Source organism: Ciona intestinalis, chromosome 8 (genome assembly GCF_000224145.3).
Source record: "Ciona intestinalis chromosome 8, KH, whole genome shotgun sequence".
NCBI lineage: Eukaryota > Metazoa > Chordata > Ascidiacea > Phlebobranchia > Cionidae > Ciona > Ciona intestinalis.
In genome coordinates, this window is record NC_020173.2 from 4,823,532 (window position 1) to 4,845,042 (window position 21,511).

The 21,511-nt window shown below is 35.1% G+C and overlaps 2 protein-coding genes and 1 long non-coding RNA gene across 5 annotated transcripts; 2 read left to right on the forward strand and 1 right to left on the reverse strand.

Annotated features, from left to right (window-relative positions):
- The first annotated feature begins 300 nt into the window (after positions 1–300).
- LOC113474435 lies at positions 301–1,457 on the forward strand. Its single transcript, XR_003396098.1, has 2 exons — positions 301–672; positions 998–1,457. It is a non-coding gene; the product is annotated as an uncharacterized LOC113474435 (long non-coding RNA).
- A 274-nt stretch (positions 1,458–1,731) lies between these two features.
- LOC100181357 (cAMP-regulated D2 protein-like) lies at positions 1,732–8,466 on the reverse strand. The gene is made up of 14 exons (XM_002127880.3): positions 8,359–8,466; positions 7,841–7,955; positions 7,492–7,576; positions 6,260–7,197; positions 5,915–6,065; positions 5,519–5,729; positions 4,669–4,790; positions 4,218–4,420; positions 3,820–3,967; positions 3,297–3,395; positions 3,015–3,106; positions 2,578–2,743; positions 2,224–2,347; positions 1,732–2,029 (listed from the first exon to the last, which is right to left on the reverse strand). Exons 4-14 carry the CDS (start codon positions 6,385–6,387, stop codon positions 1,749–1,751), a joined length of 1,725 nt encoding a protein of 574 aa, XP_002127916.1. The 5' UTR covers positions 6,388–7,197; positions 7,492–7,576; positions 7,841–7,955; positions 8,359–8,466; the 3' UTR covers positions 1,732–1,748.
- A 950-nt stretch (positions 8,467–9,416) lies between these two features.
- On the forward strand, positions 9,417–19,015 carry LOC100179013 (dual specificity protein phosphatase CDC14C-like). Of its 3 annotated transcripts, none has more exons than XM_018813049.2 (14): positions 9,417–9,718; positions 10,411–10,501; positions 10,875–10,950; positions 12,352–12,444; positions 12,530–12,609; positions 12,996–13,213; positions 13,619–13,725; positions 14,222–14,345; positions 15,483–15,621; positions 16,161–16,371; positions 16,741–16,853; positions 17,222–17,440; positions 17,628–17,913; positions 18,029–19,015. In XM_018813049.2, the coding sequence occupies exons 1-14, from the start codon at positions 9,475–9,477 to the stop codon at positions 18,035–18,037; spliced, it is 2,010 nt and encodes a 669-aa protein (XP_018668594.1). In that variant the 5' UTR covers positions 9,417–9,474; the 3' UTR covers positions 18,038–19,015. The 3 variants fall into 3 exon arrangements, with proteins under 3 accessions (XP_018668594.1, XP_026691280.1, XP_018668595.1); XM_026835479.1 differs by having other exon boundaries at positions 17,679–17,913; XM_018813050.2 differs by lacking the exon at positions 17,628–17,913.
- Positions 19,016–21,511: the final 2,496 nt, after the last annotated feature.

Genomic DNA, 21,511 nt, shown 5'->3' on the forward strand with positions numbered 1-21,511 from the left:
ATTTAAAAAATACCTAAACCTATACCAACGATGGATAGGTTTTGACATATTTGCCTCGGGTTTAGTAGAAGCTATAAATATGGACCTAAAAGAATAAATTCTTAAACCCATGACTAGGAATCGTTTTTTTATGGAATACATCATAGCTTTCTTTACTGTAACATACGGCCCAATATGACAACGTTTCATATGCTCGCCGTCGAGCTAATGCGTGACGACCACGTGACCAGTCAATGTTTTGAAACAAACGAGTAGTTAGTCATGCCGTTGACAGCGTTGAAATATTTTTAGAAACCAGTTTTTATCAGTAAATATAGAACAGTGTTTAAAAGAATTGCATATTATTTATAAATATTGTCTGGTATTCTTAAAATATCGTTCGTTTTCTCTTTGCTTTAGAAAATATGATAAACATTGTAAAATGTAAGCCTAAATATGATAATCCAACTGAAGAGATATCCGCATTTGATTTAGTATGGATAAACCGGATTTACTTGTGAAATGGAGAAGATGGGTAAACAATTCAAAATGGAACCCTTCAAAAAGTCATTTAACAGTTCACATAAAAATACCTAAAAAGAGGAGTTCCAATACATTCCTCATTCCTGTGGGGTTTGCAGCTAGTACATTCAATAGAAAATATAGCAACAAATAAGTGATGGAAGATTCTGGGTAAGTTTGTGTGAGGTTAATAACTCTAAATCTAATATTAAATGCACTTGACTACTTTAACAACGAAGGCAGTGGCGGACATTAATGGGGGAGACAGGGGGGGATTGCCCTCCCCCCTAAAATATATTTTATTTTATATTTTTGATGGTATTAAAAAAGGCAGTTACAATGACTAAATGTTTGTTTTGGAAGGCTTGGTAATTTTGAAATATATCAAGTATCTTAATCAAGGTGTAATAGAGGGTGTTTTAGAAAAACAGAGGGAATTTTTTTAAATACATTCAACCCATTGTACTAGAAATGATACAGAATTTTATTACTGAAGTTGCAGATATACAGAATGTGATTATAATATAACTGTTACACTATCACAAGACAGCAGTGAAGAAACAAGTCCTGAATACGTGGCTAAGATTTTTTTAGAAAATACAAATGGTTTTTAATTGGCAACAACCAAAAAAAGACAGAAAAATGTTTCATTTGCTGTGTATTTTCATGCGGTATGGTGGATTGTCCATTGCTTCAACTTGTCTTCATCAATTTATCTGCAGTTGTTTTGCGGTCTCACCAGTAATAGATAAGATCATAGAAAGATAGACAAACAGTAGCATCACATAATTGCCCCCTGTCTTTCTCTCTTTAATCTGCTGGGTTGAGCGTCGCCAATTCCCATAGACAAAATTATCAGTGGATTGTTTATCTCTTGTTTTTTTGTAGAATATTTAGTAGTGCAATAACTGGTTTTAGCTGTTTTTTTACGCACGATTAAATCGCGAACCCAAACTAGCTACATTCTAGAAGTCCATGCGTAGGCTACACAGATGTTTTAACATCTAGCCCGAACATTGTTTGTTCGTGTTCGGCAGGCAGTTTAAATTAAAATTACCGTTTGTAGGGCGTAGACATCACGGACATAAAAGAATTTTGCGAAAGCTTAATTCTCCTCCTAAAATACCTCGGATTGCTCGGAAACTTTAACTTTTTAACTGCCCTTTACTTTATACCCATTTGTTGTGATTTACAAATCTATTTCACTGAAAGCCGATACAAAAACACTACTGCCATTAATTTCCACTTTATTCCTGGTTAAGTGCGATGTTCAAAGCTTCGGCAAAACCCGGGCCAAAGATTTTGAAATCGTAACCGATAGTATCCCAGTAAGAGCAATAATGATCCAAGGGTTCTTGCTCGACACTCGGATATGGGGCATCCAGTGACGCACTGAGCCAGTCAGAAGATCCGGTTGCAGAACCAGCAACAGGAGCTTGGTACTGCGGCCATTCCACGAAACTGCCAAGGTCGCTTTGCAAACCAGCATCCAATCCTTTGTTCACGTTACCACTGAACACAAAGTTACCTGTATGAAAACAAAAGGATACGATTTGATTTGAATTGGTAAAACATGCTAAAATGGACACATTTAAACTGTGGTGTTTTATAAATGAATAAACGACTAGAATTCTACGAAACCGTGCTATTCTTCAATTATAAACCAAAAAAGTGTGTTAAGTGTAATCAAAAAACATGTGAAAACCATCCGTGTATACACACCGATATAGTTGGTCCAGGCGTTAACGTACGGAACCTCATCCTCGGTGTAAGTTTGGCCAACGTTGGGTCCGGTTCTCCACACGTAACTTAACTCAGAGGAGTGATATGCGTATCCGCATAATCTCTGTGAGATTAATTGTAAAAACCATAAATGTTGTACAGTAACGAAGAACACATGGAACAAAAACACCAAACACTTTTCAAATCTAAGGGTAATGGCCAACTCTGCCCTACATCCCCGGTCACCCCATTGGGAGTTTTGCTCATACAGAAAATAGTTCATTCTCAATATTTTTTCTTGCCAGTGCAAGGTGCTAAGAAAAAACTTTTTCTGCATTTTTTATTTTGTTTTACCTTAAGTGGTCCAAGAAGTGTGGGGCAATCTGGGCCAGTAAGAGGATGGTAGTTGGTAAAGTAAAACACGTTACTGAAATAATCTTTTGTTGCTGCGGCGGAGCGTGCAACGGATCTTGACGAGCAAGTGAACGCGTAGTGAGTTAACATGTCCCCGTAGGCGTCTCTGGAATAGAAACCGCATGTTAAACAAAACTCACAAATTGTAAATAAGTTAGTTTACACTGAATCAGGTCAGTGTTTAAAAATTGAGAAACGTAGTCGTATGAAAACTCATTGAAGATGAAATGCTACTTGCTTAATCATTGTGTGGCGGGAAACGACAGTCGTTATAACACGAATGTTCGGTTTCATACATCGTCCGTAACCTACAGGTTAGAGGCAGGAGAGCTGTAGCCTGTAACCAATGTGTCACTTGGCGCCCCACGATAACCAACCTGAAATCTGTAACAGTTGGGTCAGGTGCATACAGGGCAATTACATCATCTGAGATTCCCGGCCACATCTTTTCACACATCGATACGAACCTCTATAAAGTAATAGGAATTATGTTTTAATGCAGCCCCGTATTATGTTGCTATCGTAAGTGTGTTCCAATTTGTTGAAGAAGTTTCGATCTGTTCGTAAAGTATCGCCGTAACGAAATAATAAATGCCAGAGGAATCATATCTTATAGACACATTTAAATTTCTTTTCTATTTCCTAAATTATCAACTTACATCGTAAGAAAGAGCTACAGGAATCATGGCAGAAACCAAATACAATTCTTGGAAATCTGTTCCAATGACGACGTTCTTATCCGTGTGCCATTCCCCTGCCTGTAATTAAGAAGTTTTATAACTTCATCCGGGTCAAGTTTGGATTTAAAAATTAAGTTTTGTCATCTTAATATACGAGTTAATGTAACTTATTAATACTCCCATGTCGGTGAACGACAGCCGTACAAAGTGGTTCTTCTGTTTCATATACCTCTCGTGCCTGCCCAGACAACAGCCCACTGTGGAGCAATTATAGTAACCTATAGGCGCTCTAACCATTGTGCCAAGACATTATGTCGAGGGAGCAAGGTGTTTCTAAATCACTTTGCAGATAAAATAACAGTAGGGTTGGGGTAGGATGGGACACCGTTTCAATATATTTCTCGATCGGTATATTTGGATACGATGTGCTAAAAGTGTCCCGTCTTTCTCCGCCCCATAATTTCAATTTATAATATATAATTAAAGGCTTAACGTGTCGTACAGCAAAGGCATCCGCTTGCTGTTGAGTGAATTCCACACCATCGATAACTGGAGCAAATGGTTCAATGAATCCGTAAAAGTCTCCGCTTGCCATGTTTCCCATCATGACCTTAACGAAGGCGCTCTTGATTTCTTCAGAGGATTTTTGACTGTTATGACAAACATAAACTTTTCAGAAAATAATACTTCCTGTGTCTGTACAAATGACGAGTTGGTCTCGAGCACAAACTTTAATTTTTAGGTAGGAAAAATGGTCTACAACTACATCTTTCGTCAACCATTTGGCAGAAACCTTTGTCAATAATTCAGTTATGGGTCAAAAGTCAGATAAAACAAAAAATCTCTTGGTATATTCGTTACTGACAGTAACGATGCTTAAAACTGTCGCTAGTTGCTTACACTAAGCAGTTGTAACTTCCAGTGAGACACCCAGTGCGTTTTGAAAGTCGGGTTCCCAAATCTACAGCTTCTGCTGAGGTTTTGAAAGTAAATGAAACAGGATTACTTTGCATGAATGCATTGGTGAATAGCGGTTTGCTCACTGAAGAAAGAAGATGCAGACCAATAGTTTGAGCTCCAGCGCTCTCACCATATATCGTTACCTATAAGTAGAGTTTTTTAAATTAAAATTTGAACGATTTAAAACTAAAATCATGCGAAAGTACTTTTTGCATACGAAAGTATACAAAAAACTATAGGATTTAAGTTTTTTCAAAATAAAGTCAACAGATGTAAAAAGTAATCAAATAAAACCGACTAATTTATTTTTGCAACATCGGTGCAACAAAATTATAAATTGTTTATAAAAAAACACAAAATCTTTTTTACTTATTCTTAAATTTGTTCTAACCTGTGAATTGCTCCCACCAAATACCCCAATGTTATCCTGCACCCACTGTAGCGCCACCTGCTGGTCACGGAAACCCATATTTCCAGGAGCAGAAGATCCCATCGCAAGAAAACCGAACGGCACTGCAAATAAATATGCATTTTAATTGGAGATCTACTTATGTTTGTTCGGAATTTTTATCTCAAAACTTGCTTAAAATTAAAATAAAACTTCTAGTTATACTGTGGGGTAAGATGGGCCACTCTAGCACATTTTTTCAAAATATTATGATCGTTTTTTAAATAACTACCAACAGTCAATGGGATTCTTTAGAATACAGTTTTATAATTCTTTGAAAGTTTTTTGTTTACTCGCAAATGGGACGAGAATTAGGATTAGGAACGTGTCCCATCTCCCCCCACCCTACATAATTATAGCCTAAATTTAAATATCTGTGAAACGTTTTTTCGGCAGTACACACAGGTCATATACCATTCCGTTTCTTAGCAGCAGCACTCGGGCTGCATTCAATTTGAAAGGCAGCATTTTAGCAACGGTACTTACTAAATTAGAAACGGTACTTACGAAAGGCATTTTAGCAACGGTACTTACTAAAACAATATAAATAGCGTGAGATAAGCAACGTATGTTTGAAAGATGTCACCCCACATTACAAGGTCATAAACTCTTGATTACTCAAGGCCAGGCTAATTTTATCATCTCTATACTTAAATAAATACCTAGACTCAAATTGTGGTCAAACAAACAGCTTATAAAAATACTGTTAGGCTATAATACCTTGGGATCAAATAAAATTACATTTGTAGCCGTATAGGCTTTGGTTACCTAAAACTGCACAGTTTAAACTCACTATATCTGTAGTTCAGTGTGACCACGATTGCTCCAGTTTTCTCTGCAAGGAATCGGCCGTCATACAATGGTGCAAGACCTGCCCCAAACCAAAACGCTCCGCCATGGAACCAAACCAGGACAGGTAAAGTTGCTTTTGGTTGGTTGGCTGGGTCTGATAGATCGACACTCGTTGGTACGTAAACGTTGAGGTACAAACAATCTTCCGATTCCTACAAAAAAGCATATATAGAACAACGTGTTATAACGACTGACGTTTCTGTCCACGCAAGGATGAAGCAATTAAGTTACATTCATTCATTTATTTTACTGCCCTTCTCACCAGTCATATAACGTAATTGTGCTGAAACAGTACGTTTAAAATGAAAAGCTACTTTGTAGCCTGGTAAAATCTTACAAATTCAGCGCATTGACCAATAGAACACATCAACCGCATGCCTATGCAACCGACTCCAGTATTGTTGGTGACGTCAATATCCCCAAGGTAGCCAATGGGAACTGGGTTTTGGAACCTCAGATTTCCAACGGGAGGTTTAGCATAGGGAATGCTGCGTCAACAGAAGTACGTGTTAGATCGCCCATGTATAATGCAATGAAACAACATATTTACACATAGAACGTCTTTATTTTGATAAGGCAACAAAATAATCAGCAAAAGAGATCAAAAGATCATTTAATCCTAGTAGCGTGCACAATCACCCGATTCTGTGCAAGCCCGACCAAATATGTTTTCCACACTAACCTGTAAAACACCGATGCTTCTGCTTCACTGACACCAAACAGATGTCCATTATTTGTCTTCACTGTTGGGCCTGCAACGGCTGCACCAAACAAGCACAGGGTAAATAACAAAAACAATTTTGTTTCCATTTTTTATTCTCTACACATCAGCGCAAGCAAGTGTTACAAAAGATGATATATATTATAGGCTGTCTCTGCCGATTTTTAAATTAAAATTGACGCCAATCTTCAAGATCGAGTCCGACAAGTTTCCTATGATAACGTCGATTTCAACTATTTGAACCTGTTTAGCTTAACAGCTCTGCCCATATACCGAAAGGTTTTCCTACGTCGTGCTACCCTATACTGGTGGTGCTGGTATGTGTTTTTGTACCACAAGTTTATAGATGTTTACGCGACTTTACACTGGCGTGGGATATCGACAGCAGGGTTTACAAAAACCGCATAGGTGAAACTGTAGTTATTTTTAATTGTCAATTGACCTACTTTCTTCGATTCTAACTGCATACTACTTCAAAATAAAAAGTTTTATCCATATTTTAATCGAAGTCAATGCATTTTACGTTATTACAGAAAAAAACTGGGTATTTAATATCGGACTAGACCTAAATGTTTGACGCCGAACCTATTTTGCAGAAAGTGCGCTGGTCGTTGGCACTATCCATTCACAATTACCAAACTTTCACTAAGTAACAGCTAAATAAAAACTTTATACTACAGCTTTGTAATTTAAGCTTCCTACACTTCCAAACATAAGAGAAATAAAAACAATTCTGTTCCCCCTTAACCACCGGTAATAAAACACCAGCCAAAAATAATGTGATTGATTTATTCAAGTTGAAGGTTTATTTCTCACTCGCTATTTCAATACACAGTTATGCTTTTGCCTGTGATTTACTTTGGCGTGGTTTTGGTGTTTGGCCTTCCCTGAATCCATTCCTAAAAATAAAATAGGAACTTTTATTTACCTCATCAAACATGATAAATCTTATTGATTAAAAAAAAAACAAAGAAAATGGAATCAACAGCAAAAATACGATATTAAAAAAGTCTAGGAAAAAGCAAAACAGTTGAGCTGAATATATGGTAAAAAAATAAAAATCACACATAGTGTTTAAAATTTAATTAAAACAAGTTCCTATGCAATTGGAAGAAAATAACATCACATTTACCAATTCATGCCTAAAAGATAAATATGGTAATAAATTTAAAATGGCAGTTGTTTCAACTTACTTAAAACGTCGGTTCACCAACTTGAGATGTCTCATTCTACCAGTACCAGTTGTATGACGTCTCTTGGCTTTCCTTGACCAGTTAACTAAGGATGAAAAGTAAATTTAAACCATTTTAAAGCAAGCCGAGTAAAGTCCATGAACCATTGGGTTGCTGACGTACAATCTAAATATAAAGACATCTAAAATCTTATAGTTTCTAATAAACAACAATTTTGTATGGAATTAATTTATATTTTTAATGTGCTGAGCTGCTGATTTAAATAACATATAACGAGTGGTTCAGACCTAATGTTAGCACAGCAAGTATCGCATTCTGAATTAAACCTAAAATCCTACCATCAACTTACATTGTCCAATTTTCGCTGATCGTTTCTTCTGGATATGGTAGTTGGATCGGCCAGTGCGGCGACACAAGGTATGTGTCTTGTTGTGCCGCTTACCAAAACTGGATGTTCCCTTCGTCTAATAATATAAGGGAAGTCAAGTTATATTCAGAGACAATGCATTTCATGTTAAACTAAAATTTTCTAATATTCACTGTAAAATATTTGCTGACTGTTCTAATGTCTGTTGTTTAAATTATACAGTTACATTGAGAACACAGGGGCTAGAATACAACTTGAACTTTTACCACACCGTTTTATTAATTAAACCAAATTTCTGAATGTCTGTCTGTCCTCTATGCAAAAATGTGTTATGTCTGTGGAAGAGCAAACGATACAAACTAAACCTATCTAAAGAAACACCCAAATTTGCTTGCTGTGTAATAGTTCTTACGGGTTTTGTTTATATATACATCCTATCTAAGATTCCTAAAAGCTAAAACTGAGCAATAAAAAAGGTAACTAGATACAATGAAATCCACCTTTTGCTATTATGATTTCTTGCCTAATTTTTCCCCAGCATTTCTCACACTAAGATTTTACTAATTAAACATAAATATATTATTGATGGAACATATTTCAACAAATACAAGCAGATATACAACTACATACCATACTGTCGATACTCGATCAAAAAGGAGAAATCATATCATTTGGTAAACGATTGCATTTGCTATAATGGATACTACCTAGGACGAATAAAAATGGTTTACTTTTTCAAAGATTTAAAATTAATGTTTTGTTGCACCACGATAAATATCTTGCATAAATTAGTGGATTGAACATTTTTTATAAATAGAAATACTGTTTAAACTGTAAAATGTTGCTACTTTTGCAAAATTAGCTGAAAAAATTGAAATGAAAGTTATGGCTTCGTTTCGGGTGAGTTTGTAATGTAATGGTAAAGAAACCCGGAGCCAAGACTCAAAAGAAACTTTGTCATTATGTATTACTTCAAATTTATTGATTACCTGTTCAAGTTTATCCCCTTTCTAATCAAGTAAAAATACAACAGAAGATCGTGATCGCTTCACCGCTTGGCGGAATCTCGTTGCTGTAGGAACGTATCGTATGAATGGTTTGATTGGTTTAAACCATGCACGTGACCAAATTTTACGCTCTACTGATTATACAATATTTCAAGTGCTCCAGTGTTTACAAGACACTCGATCGTGTGGTTATGAGCAGTTTAGCTGCAGTATTTTTGCTGCGTTAGTGACAGATTCGTTAATTTTGAGCAGCATTGAAGTGTAACTTTCGATCAAAGGTATTTGGGCAATAGAATATTTTAAAAGCTTATTGTATAATCGTAATTAACGACTAATCACAGCGATTTTAAATTTAAAGCCGGGTCGGCGGCTCCGCGTATGTTCAGTATAAATATTTATCATATTGTTGCCTCATTACGTAACAACCGCTTATTGTGTACATGATATATTGGTGTTTAAAAACTACATGCTATAGCTATAATGAATATGAAATGTTATTTTACTATTTACCTGCTGCAGTATGGTTTTAAAACAAATTCTATTATATCAGGTCAGTGTTCGGTGAAATAGCTCATTCCAGGTGCTTTTGAAAGTAGTTTAATTTGGTTAATGAAAATCCCCTTTTTAAGTTGGATCCTCCACAGCCAAAAGTTTCAATTTTTGTGCGGCATCGTTCAAATGTATTTGGCTTCTGCGTTGAAGCACATGCACATAAGTGACCCGCATCTCGATCGTTTTGATGCAAAAACTTCAATGAAGAAAGACGCTTTCGAAAGTTCCAATATTTCATCTTTGCGTCACTCAGCTGCGTCAGATGACAGCGACCTTGTCAGTGCTGCGGAGATAATTAGAGGTTAGTTTAAAATTTGAAATAAAAAAAATACTTAAAACATAATCACCTACAAAGTAGGATGCATGGTAACTTGTAAGCTGGCATGAGGTGTATGAAACAGAGAACCCTTGTTTAACGACTGTCATTTTCCAGCCACGCAAGGATAAAAGTTACATTCAGAATTTAAACAGATTGCTTAGTTTATATACCTGTTCTTCAGTGTTGTGTTGTATGTATTTTATGGGCTATATACTACAATACAAGTTGTTTGACTAGTTAGTTAAAATTTGTTGATGGTTGTATTGGTTTTTGGGTTACGTTTTGTTTTATTAGAATGTAAAGCATGGCATAATATAATGATATTTATTATCATTTATGTGTTCTTACGTGGTTGGATTTTTGGATTAGTTAGGATTTATTGGAGGAAAAGTTCTTTTATTCAATGTATTTCACTAAAGAACATTTAAAAACCAACTGAATTTCAAAGCAGCCAATGGAATGTTTATTAAGAATAAACAAGAAACAATATCGTTTTATTGATTCAATACAAATCCATTTATGTCATGCTTTTCAATGTTAAATTTTAGATCACTTTAAAATTTTTGTTTAGTTATCTATGTTAATTTAGGAGCCTATAGACTATATATATTTATAGACTATAATATGACTTTTTTTTTCTTAAAGTTTTCATCATTTTCCTTGTAAAATTTCAGATCAGTTTTACTTTGCGACGTTAAGGAGCAAACCCAAAAGCACATCCCACACTCACTACTTTAACGTGGATGATGAACTGATTTACGAAAAGTAAGCCACGCTTATTGATTCCTTGTATTATTTTTACCTCATCCATTATTTAATTGTAATTACGCCTCTATTCTCAGTGCTGGCCGCTGGGTTATGTGGATTAAAGCCTAAATCCTTGCGAATTACACGTTTAATTATACAATAGTGCTCACTAAAACATAATCAATCTTTTAATTTGTAAATAATGATCAATTTCTGTTGATTAAAAATGTTGCTCCTGCATTATATTTAGCCCCCAATACAATAATTATTTTTTTGTTTTCTATTATGTTTCCCTTAAAGTACCTACCTACTTTGTTTTAATGTATATAATGAAAAAAAGTGTTTTATTTTTATTTATGTATCTATATTGATTTAATTTGTATTTTTTAAGTTTTTATGCCGACTTCGGCCCTCTAAACCTGGCTCAACTCCACCGCTACTGTTGCAAAGTAAACAAGAAATTGAAGGTATGTATATATTTCATCATTTTCAATCATATATTTCCTCGGTAAAACAAAACTTTTCTGGGTAATGTTAAGTACACTTGGTTACGTTAAGTACATAGCCCCGCTTGGTTATTTATGAACATGGGTTTTGCCGAGAGACTATTGTGTTAAATGTCTTTGTAGTTTGGCCAATAATATTTTTTTAAAGCCTAAGAACTGTAATGTATTTTTAGTGCAAAATTATAATGGCAATATTCGTAATATATTATCTGTAGTTCATGCAATAATGTAATATTATTTATTATTGCATGTTGAAACTGTCCAACAAATGTTCCGACATTGTTATCTTTTTTGCAAGCTTGGGATGTATGGCTAATTGGCTAGTCAATATGACACAATATTTAAATATACATACATACATTAATTAACATGACCCATACACACATTCTATAGTTTTATAAATGCAAATGATTAATTATGCTTCATATAGTCTTGACACAGTATTTGTGCTGTTGTGTAGTCCAACAAAAGTCACTTCATTTAGCTTTGATAATGGACAGTTCGTTTCAAAAGCACTTTAACCGAAACTTTGTAAAATCAAGATCAATCTTGCCTCCGTGCCGAGCGTTGTTTTAAATAACATTATTGGTTTTGTTGAAACCACTTTGGCTCACTTAAACTCATGGCTGTACTTTGTATGAATGGACGGGTGAACACTCCACATACTTTGAAATACCAATGACACAATCGCCAATGTAGTTTTACACAGAACTGCTAGTGATGTACCAAGCATTACTGTTTTTATAAAATGGCATTGTGTTTTAACCTCGGAACAGAACTTGTAGGAACTAGGAACATGTGTATAAATAAGGGGTTCTATTTATATCAGCAAATATCTTATGTCACCAGATGCCGGTAATCTCATCACTTTCCACATCTGCGTTGTTCGGATAATTTAGTTTTGATTGGAATTTATCAAGCGTGGTTTTGCGCTCTCGTATTGTAATACTGCTGGTATTGTGTTGCCTTTAAAGATCATGCCCCGCACGCTTTTGTTTGCCATTCTTTAAATAAGAATGGATTAGATTACAACAAAGGCTCTGGCCATCGTGCTAGTCAGTATTAATATTCCACGATTGATTTGGTTCCGTATTCACCACATTACGCTTTGTTCAATAGTTAACCTTGTTCACGCTTTGTTAGCCCAAGCATGGCAGTGTTTGTACAGCACACATACAACACACTCACTGTTTCAAGTTACAATGAGTTGTTTTTTTACTCTCATGCTCCACACCTATGGCATTTTACAATTGTTGTAAAATATTTGACAAGCTTTTGAATTGTTTTTTATTAACAAGCAGTGTGAAACTGTTCTATCAATTAGCCATGTCATAATAATACTCATGTATTTATTTTTTACAGTCAATTTCGTTAGCCAAAAAAAAGATTGTGCACTACACATCATTTGATGCGAGGAAACGTGCAAACGCTGCTTTTTTAATTGGTGCTTACCAGGTATAACTTTAGTAAACAACCCATTTGACTAATTATTTCGAATAAATTACTTGTATGCACTCTGTAACACCTGGTCTACCTTTAGATCATTCATTTAAAGAGAACACCAGAGGAAGCCTACAGACCCTTGGTATCTGGCAGCAGTCCACCATATCTACCATACAGGTGGCTGAATGTTTATTTAATGTGACAGTAAATCAATCTTGTTTAAACTTTAAAAGCAAATCCCTTGCCGCAAACTCTGACATTCAATCGGGATTGAAAGTTTAAGACCACAGTATATAAATACCAGCAACATTGTTAGTAACAAATAATTTGTAACCATAGAAACTAAAGTCCACAGATTGTGTTAGCTCTTTTTTTACAGTTTTGTTAAGAACATTAAATTATACTTTCGATCTTTAATATTCAGTATTAAGTACACTTAAATATCATTTTCTTTTTTTCAAACGTCAGGAATTATGTGTTCATGATTTAACAGGTCATTCTTTTTTCCTTTTACATACTTTTAATTTTACCCCCTTTTTTTACTTCCCAAACCATCAAAACAGGGATGCATCATTTGGACCATGCTCGTACAACTTGACACTACTAGATTGCTTACATGCGGTGGACAGAGCAATCACACACAGGTTCTACTGTCCGGATACATTTGATCCAGATGAGTATGAGCATTATGAAAGAGTGGAAAATGGGGATTTTAACTGGGTTTTACCGGAAAAGTTTCTTGCATTCAGTGGTCCACACCCAAGGAGTAAAATTGAAAACGGTTGGTTTTTATCCTATTTTGAAGCAGACATTTATAAGTTTCCAATTTAAAAGGTTATGAATGCAATTGACATTTGATTTGCAATTACATTTAGGTGTATCTCCTGCCTATGCTTTGTGTGCAGAACTTATAGTTAAATTTAAATTGCATTTACTTCTTACATACCATGCACAAAACTTATTTTACCATTTTTTCATCATTCATATTAATTAAGAATTACAAACCAATATAGTCAGGCCTTAGTTCGTTTTACTTGTGTTCTTTATGCATAATTAATGATTTGTGCTGTAGCTTTACTGTTATTGTATTTTGTACTGTGTACAACACAACCAAATAACTGGTAGGGCCAGCCATTATGCTGATTTATGCTAACGTAAGTTATAATGTAATAAAATATGACAACAGGCTACCCTCTGCACGCCCCTGAGGCTTATTTCCCATATTTCCGTAAACACGGCGTATCCTGCATAGTTCGACTTAATAAAAAGATGTACGATGCCAGGAGGTTCCAGGTAACTTTATTATGTTTATATTTGAGCTCCTAGACTGTTAAATGTCCCTGTGCGCTTATTTTTAATCTGGTATCTTGATTTTTGATCTGCCACAAAACCAACAACATTGTTTACATAACAGTATTGGAAATCACAACTCAACTGACTGCAGTCTAAGCATGGGTGATGTTTCTAATATTCTAATTAGAATGTGTATAATGTGGTAACATATACAGGAAATAGAATGCTGACTTCAATGTATTTGTGTTAAAAATATATATATATAATAGCCTATCCCATTAAAAAATGTTAAAAAAATTATAATCTTCCCAAAAATTCCTGTAAATTTTAAATTTTATTCAAATCAATTGCTTGTATATGGCGATGTACCTTTAGATTAAAGCCGTTATGAATGGTCGTGCTTTTATTCTTAGAATGTACGCTAATTTTTCGCTTGTTTATCTCCAAATCTCCGCGTAAGCCATTACGCCAACCGCTGAACTATTTCTCCACACAGGACGCTGGGTTCGACCATCATGATTTGTTCTTTGTTGATGGCAGTACACCATCCGATTCAATACTCAAACGATTCTTGGATATTTGCGAAAACACAGACGGAGCAATTGCAGTTCATTGTAAAGGTATATTAAGTTGTATTGTGTAAACTGTAAATAAGCCAATGACATCAGTAACTGTAATCTAATTGAAAATGCGACTGATGCTACCATATAGAGAAATATATATGATATATCTCATATTTAAATATACAATTCGTTGTATTGATTTTTGTCCGTTACGTATTTCGTCGCACTCAATCCAAAAACATAGTTTTGTTACATACTGTTCATTTTTTAAATACGCGTTGTTTAATGTGTTTGCGTCTTTATTGTTTGTTATTGGTTTATGGGCAAACAACATGACGCATTTACGACCATAAAGTGCTTAGAAACTTAGTTGTCGACTTTTGATGGCGCTAATATTTTTCCACATTTTTCGCTGGTCCCATATAAGCTAGGTTAATGATTACTACCTAACCCGCGTCATCATACGTCACAATGCCTATTGTGTTGCGATAACAACGACAACTCCTTTTGAAGGCCGCTACTAATGTCGCTCTACCGGCCCCAACTCGCCCGTAGCTCCAATAACTCGGCGGTGAGCATTACAGGCCGTAAGTCCCTTTCTCACTTTTGTTACTGTTTTCGCAACCCATTGTTATGCCTGAAAATCGTGCTCTATCAAGATATTAAAAGCCAGGAAAAAGCTGCTAAAAAAACAATCGCCACCGAAGTGCTTTTTTTCCCCGCTGCCAAAATCACCTTTCACAATAGCGTTCGTTATCTATATTTTGTTGTTTCACTGTCGTATTTTGCGTTCTACCTAAAATGCAAAACAAATATTTTTTTCACTTATTATTTTCTATATAAAATTTACGTGATTTTTAGTCGGTTTGAGCCGTTCTGTAACACTGCAAAATGTGCAGAATGTGTAGATCTTATATATATTTTCCATGTTTGACGCGTTATTATATAGTAGGGTGGGGGGAGATGGGACATCTTTAGCACATAATATCCAAATATCCTGATCGTGTTTTAAACAATCAACAACAGTCTATGGAAGTCGTGAGGATACGATTTAAAAATTATTTAAATTTTCTTTGTTTACTACCAAATGTGACGAGAAAATAGAATGATAAGGTGTCCCATCTCCCCCCAACCATCTATACATTCTTACACCTTAAAAGTATTATTTTCTATAACATTCGTGTTATTTTACAGCCGGCTTGGGTCGCACTGGTACCTTGATAGCATGTTATATGATGAAGCATTACCGATTCACCGCAGCAGAGTGTATCGCGTGGATACGCATTGCCCGACCTGGCTCTATCATTGGTCCGCAACAACACTATCTAGAAGAGTAAGTAAATATTATGTGACGGTCGGCAAATATAGTGCCACGATAACAGCATGTGCCTTTCTACAATACCCGAGTAGTTTTACCTCGCCCGCACAACGTCACGTATCTCTTGACACTTAAAGATTTTCTCCGTGATAAATTTGTGTCGATTGACGAACGTCCCTTGTTCATAACATGATGTATAACCACATCATTTCAAACACCCAGCTTCGCCTATATTAAAGATACCAACTAATTGAATCTTTTTTTGAAAACACTAACTTGACGACTATTGGACTTTTTCATGTATTTTAATCTTTAATCTAAACTACTTATTTTATGTCAACACATACGATATACATGATATGAAACCACAGTAGACAAAATAGTATTTGGCACATTTGCCACATTCTAATCTTGTTTGGCTAGGAGTGCATTGCTTGACTTCAAACGGCGTTGTTAAATTGCTCAAAACACGATCAGAAATTTCGAGTTTTTAGTGCCAATGGTATCCCATCTTACCCCTCAGTACTATATCATTAATTTTCCTTGTTTCACAGCAAGCAACACAGCATGTGGGTACAAGGAGATATCTACAGGGCCGAGGTTAACCAGGGAAGAGGGAACCGTCTCTGCATGCGCCGTGTCACATCAGAAATAGACGATATTTCTCTGCGCGACAGGAACAACAACAATGATGACGTCACAAGCGTAGGCGGGACCGGAGACGAACACGGGACCGCCATCTTCTCAATAGTGGATAAATCGAAGGTAGGATTAACGTATTGTTAGTGTTATTGCAACTGCTTGATTGGACCTCAGTGCATTGGATCAATACTGTATTGAACGTTGACAATTTCTTCTATAATTTCCAGTAACCAAATTAATTTCCTCAAGTCGCATTAGATGGTTACTGTTGATGCCACGTACTGACTTGAGCAATATAATAGGTTGGGGTAAAATGAATCTTATTTTCATTTTTTTCTTGTCCCATTTGGCACGTTTTCCTAGCACCAGATCCTGACTGTATTCCTTTACACGAGAATCGTCCAACTTTTGGTACCAGATCAGGTTTTTTTACGGCTAATTCTTATTGTTGTGTTCCGCATATCAGCAAACTAATTCACATTATATATGCAGGACGCTGGGGTTACCACACGCAGCAGGTCAGGGGTTGGTATGTCCCAGGGCGACCGTTTGAGGGCGGTAAAAGCACGTCGACACCCTCGTTCGGCCACCACGGGGACGTTAAAGTAAGTTTGATTTCGTACGAATTAAATTTTGTTTTGTAGAAAATAACGATATAATGTTATTGTATGCCTGAAACACTTGGCGTAGATTAAATAACGTTTTCTATGTTTTACTTTTTACCTTCATATTTTGTCATGTGTAGTTCTGTTGGGTAAGATGGGATACCGTTAGCACTTAAAACCGATATTTCCTGATCGTGTTTTAACTAGAGTCGCGCGATATACGGTTTTTAAATTCTGTTAAATTAGGTTTACTACTAAATAAGTCGAGAAATGCCTACCCTAATCTACCACTAGTTATTTTTTATTACTTATTTTTTTATATTTTTTTATTTTGTATTACTTACCATTACTTAAACGTGTGTCTTTAGATTGGATGACACGAGATCACATGCACGATCACCCTCCCAACCTGCAGCTCGTCATACGAGGCATTCAAGTCATAGCAATTATGAAAGTAATGTCGATCCCGCTGGTGTTGCTTCTCCACTCAAATCGTCCAAGTTTTCGAGCTCAAACAACTACAGCTCACCTGGTATTGTAACTCGTAGCAAGGCGAGGTCGACAAGCGCAAGTCTCTCTGCTAAAAGGTAAAGTTAGATATCTTAACTTGCAATGTAGATGGGCATGTGTTTATTTATCGAAACTTGTACCGTTCTAACGGTCTGTGTTTATTTCTGCATGTGTATTTCTTCTTATCTGTGAAGCATGGTAGACATGAAAGCATGTACGGCTTAGTTAAAACTGCATGTTTTGTGTTCTTGCACGATCACACAGCTATCCAGCGCTAGCTAGTCTGCTTGACACGAGCTCTTCGTATGGCAACAGTGACGACCACACCTCGTTTCCCGTCGGTTCTTCTGCTTATTCCTATCGGCGTAAAGCGCGCGGCTCGACGGAGAACGTCTCCAACACTGGGAAATCTCATCCCCAGCCGCGGGCCAGCGACGGCTCATATTCCCGCACCCGACGCAGCGAGAGTCGATCCCGGAATAGTTCGAACCGCGGTCAGGACTTCAGCTTGCATGGCTCGAGTGTAAAGTATCTCTCCCGGTCGCAGCCTGTAAGTAAACTGCTCGTTATACCTCAAATGCACTTGCATGGTGATGATTTTGCATGAATGCTTAGTTGTACCTCACCGGCTACCACGTAATACTAACTCTGTTATTTTTATACAGTCGATCTAGCCCGAGATCCTACACTACAAGATCTAGCACACGAATCTACACATAAACCCAGGAATCCTTTTACGTCAACACGTTCGCTCGTTTCAAGTTAAACGAGTATGCTTTTCCAGATTTTAACCCTTTAGGATTTTTATATCGCGCTTTACTAATGACCAACTCATTTTACTTCGTATCGTTAAAAACTTCATTCAAGAGATTATAAAACATCTCGGCACCTGCAGTTACGATCACGACTACTGTAATTATTCCGCGCTCGTTTTTAACCATCAAAATGCACGGTTCTTTCTGCCAAACATTATGTAGTAAATTGCGGAACCGTTTAAAAAATTTGCTTCTTTTTATTTCCGCTAATTTTTGTCCATTTTACAATGAAACATGGTGCAGAATTGAACGTAAAGGGTATATTGACCGGTTAATTAGCGCTTGTTCGCGCTATACCCAACGTGCCTTCACTTAATTTTCGTGTGCTGGTTTTCAACTACCACAAATAGTACATCTCGTATTTGTCGTGCTTTAAATGTTCGAGCATAAGTGAACTAGATTAGCCGTGGTAACAAGTAAATATACCGCTCGTTTTGTGTGAAGAAACGGTGTTACGATAGATGACGTAACTGCCACGTTTTGGTAATTTCTGGTCGTACAGCTTCAATGAAAAAAATATATTTATGTGTCTTCTTTTTTTCGATATTATAATTTTTTACTCCCTATTTGGTTCAGATTTTATATTTGTGATTTTATCAAACGTTGTTTGGGCTAATGTGGACTCCACACATTCCTATAATGTTAAATATTAATATTAGCGTTATTTATCCCGTCTGTACTTTTCACTGGTGTTGTATATCTAGGTTTTATCGTGCAAATCCTAGTAACTCAAATTCTCTTAATTTTCTTGAGCTTTTTAATTTTTCACTCAAAACATCGTAGACAAAGCACTGATACGTAACTAACATCTCGTTGAAATAAAAATACCAATTTTTATTCGTCTTATTGTTGCTATATCAGATAAGTTATACAGTTCCAGACTTAGCCAGGTGACAAAACACGTGATTATCATGTAGTAGAGTGGAGGAAGATGGAGACCTTTACCACATGATATCCAAATATCATGTGGTTTAAGAAATTAACAACTGTCTGTAGGAGTCGTGAGGATGCGGTTTTATAATTCTTAGTAAAAGAGATTGAAAAGTTGCCCAACCTTAAAAAAATACGACTGTGATAAAAAAATTAAAATATTTATTTTCGGTACACCACGACTGAAATAAAAGAAAAAATAATACTACGACTGTGAAAAAAATTCTGATACACCACGACTGTGATAAAAAATAATTAAATTTTTTTATACCACGACCGTGATATTTTGTTTTATATATATACCACGGCTGTGATAAAAAAATTAAAATATTTATATACCACAACTGTGAAAAAAAAAATTAGGTACACAACGACTGTGATAAAAATTTTGATACACCACTACCGTGATAAAAAAAATTAAATTTTTATGCCACGACTGTGATAAAAAATAATTAAAAAATTTTATACCACAACCGTAATATATTTTTTTATACACTACGGCTGTGATAAAAAAAAATTAAATATTTATACACCACAACTGTCAAAAAAAAAATTCGGTACACCACGACTGTGATAAAAATTTTAATACACCAGACCGTGATAAAAAAAATTAAAATTTTGGGGTAACACAACTGTGATAAAAAAAATAAAAAACTTATACCACGACCGTGATGAAAAAATTGGTGCACCACGACTGTGATAAAAAAATTAAAAATTTTATACTACAACTGTGATAAAATATTCGGTACACCACAACCGTGATAAAAATTTTGATACACCACGACTGTGATAAAAAAAATAAATTTTAATACCACGACTGTGATAAAAATTTTGGTTTACCACGACCGCAATAAAAAATATTAAAAAATTGTATACCACGACTGTGATAAAAATTTTTATACACCACGACTGTGATGAAATATAATTAATTTTTTTTATACCACGACCGTGATAAAAAATATTTTTTTATACCACAACTGTGAAAAAAAAATTTCGGTACACCACGACTGTGATAAAAATTTTGATACACCACGACCGTGATAAAAAAAATTAAAATTTTAATAATACGACTGTCATCAAATTTTTGGTTCACCAGGACTGTGATAAAAATTTCGGTTTACCACAACTGTAATAAAAAAAATATAAAAAATTTATACCACGACCGTGATAAAAAAAAATTACACCACGACTGTGAAAAAAAATTGGTACCCCACGATTGAATAAAAAATAATGAAATTTTTTTTTAACACGACTGTGAAAAAAATTCTGATACACCACGACTGTGATAAAAAATGATTAAATTTTTTTATACCACGACCGTGATATATTTTTTTATACACTACGGCTGTGATAAAAAAAATTAAATATTTATACACCACAACTGTCAAAAAAAAAATTCGGTACACCACGACTGTGATAAAAATTTTAATACACCAGACCGTGATAAAAAAAATTAAAATTTTGGGGTAACACAACTGTGATAAAAAAATTTAAAAAAAATTATACCACGACCGTGATATAAAAATTAAAATTTTGGGGTACCATAACTGTGATAAAAAAAATAAAAATTTATACCACGACCGTGATGAAAAAATCGGTGCACCACGACCCTGATAAAAAAAATTAAAATTTTTATACTACAACTGTGATAAAATATTCGGTACACCACGACCGTGATAAAAATTTTAATACACCACTACCGTGATAAAAAAAATTAATACCACGACTGTGATAAAAATTTTGGTTTACAACGACCGTAATAAAAAATATTAAATTTTTTTTATAGCACGACTGTGATATAAATTTTGATACACCACGACCGTAATAAAAAATATTAAATTTTTTTTATAGCACGACTGTGATATAAATTTTGATACACCACGACCGTAATAAAAAATATTAAATTTTTTTTATAGCACGACTGTGATATAAATTTTGATACACCACGACCGTGATAAAAAAATTAATACCACGACTGTGATAAAAATTTTGGTTTACCACGACCGTAATAAAAAATATTAATTTTTTATACCACGGCTGTGATAAAAAAAATAAAATATTTATGTACCACAACTGTGAAAAAAAATTCAGTACACCACGACTGTGATAAAAATTCAGTACACCACGACTGTGATAAAAATTTTGATACACCACCACCGTGATAAAAAAATTAAAATTTTAATACCACGACTGTGATAAAAATTTTGGTTCTCCACGACTGTGGGAAAAATTTCGGTTTACCACAACTGTGATAAAAAAAATTAAAAAAAAATCCACCAGCACGACCGTTATAAAAAATAATTTACACCAGGACTGTAAAAAAAATTTTGGCACCCCACGATTGAATAAAAAAAAAATAACAAAATTTTAAACACGACTGTGATAAAAATTCTGTATACACCA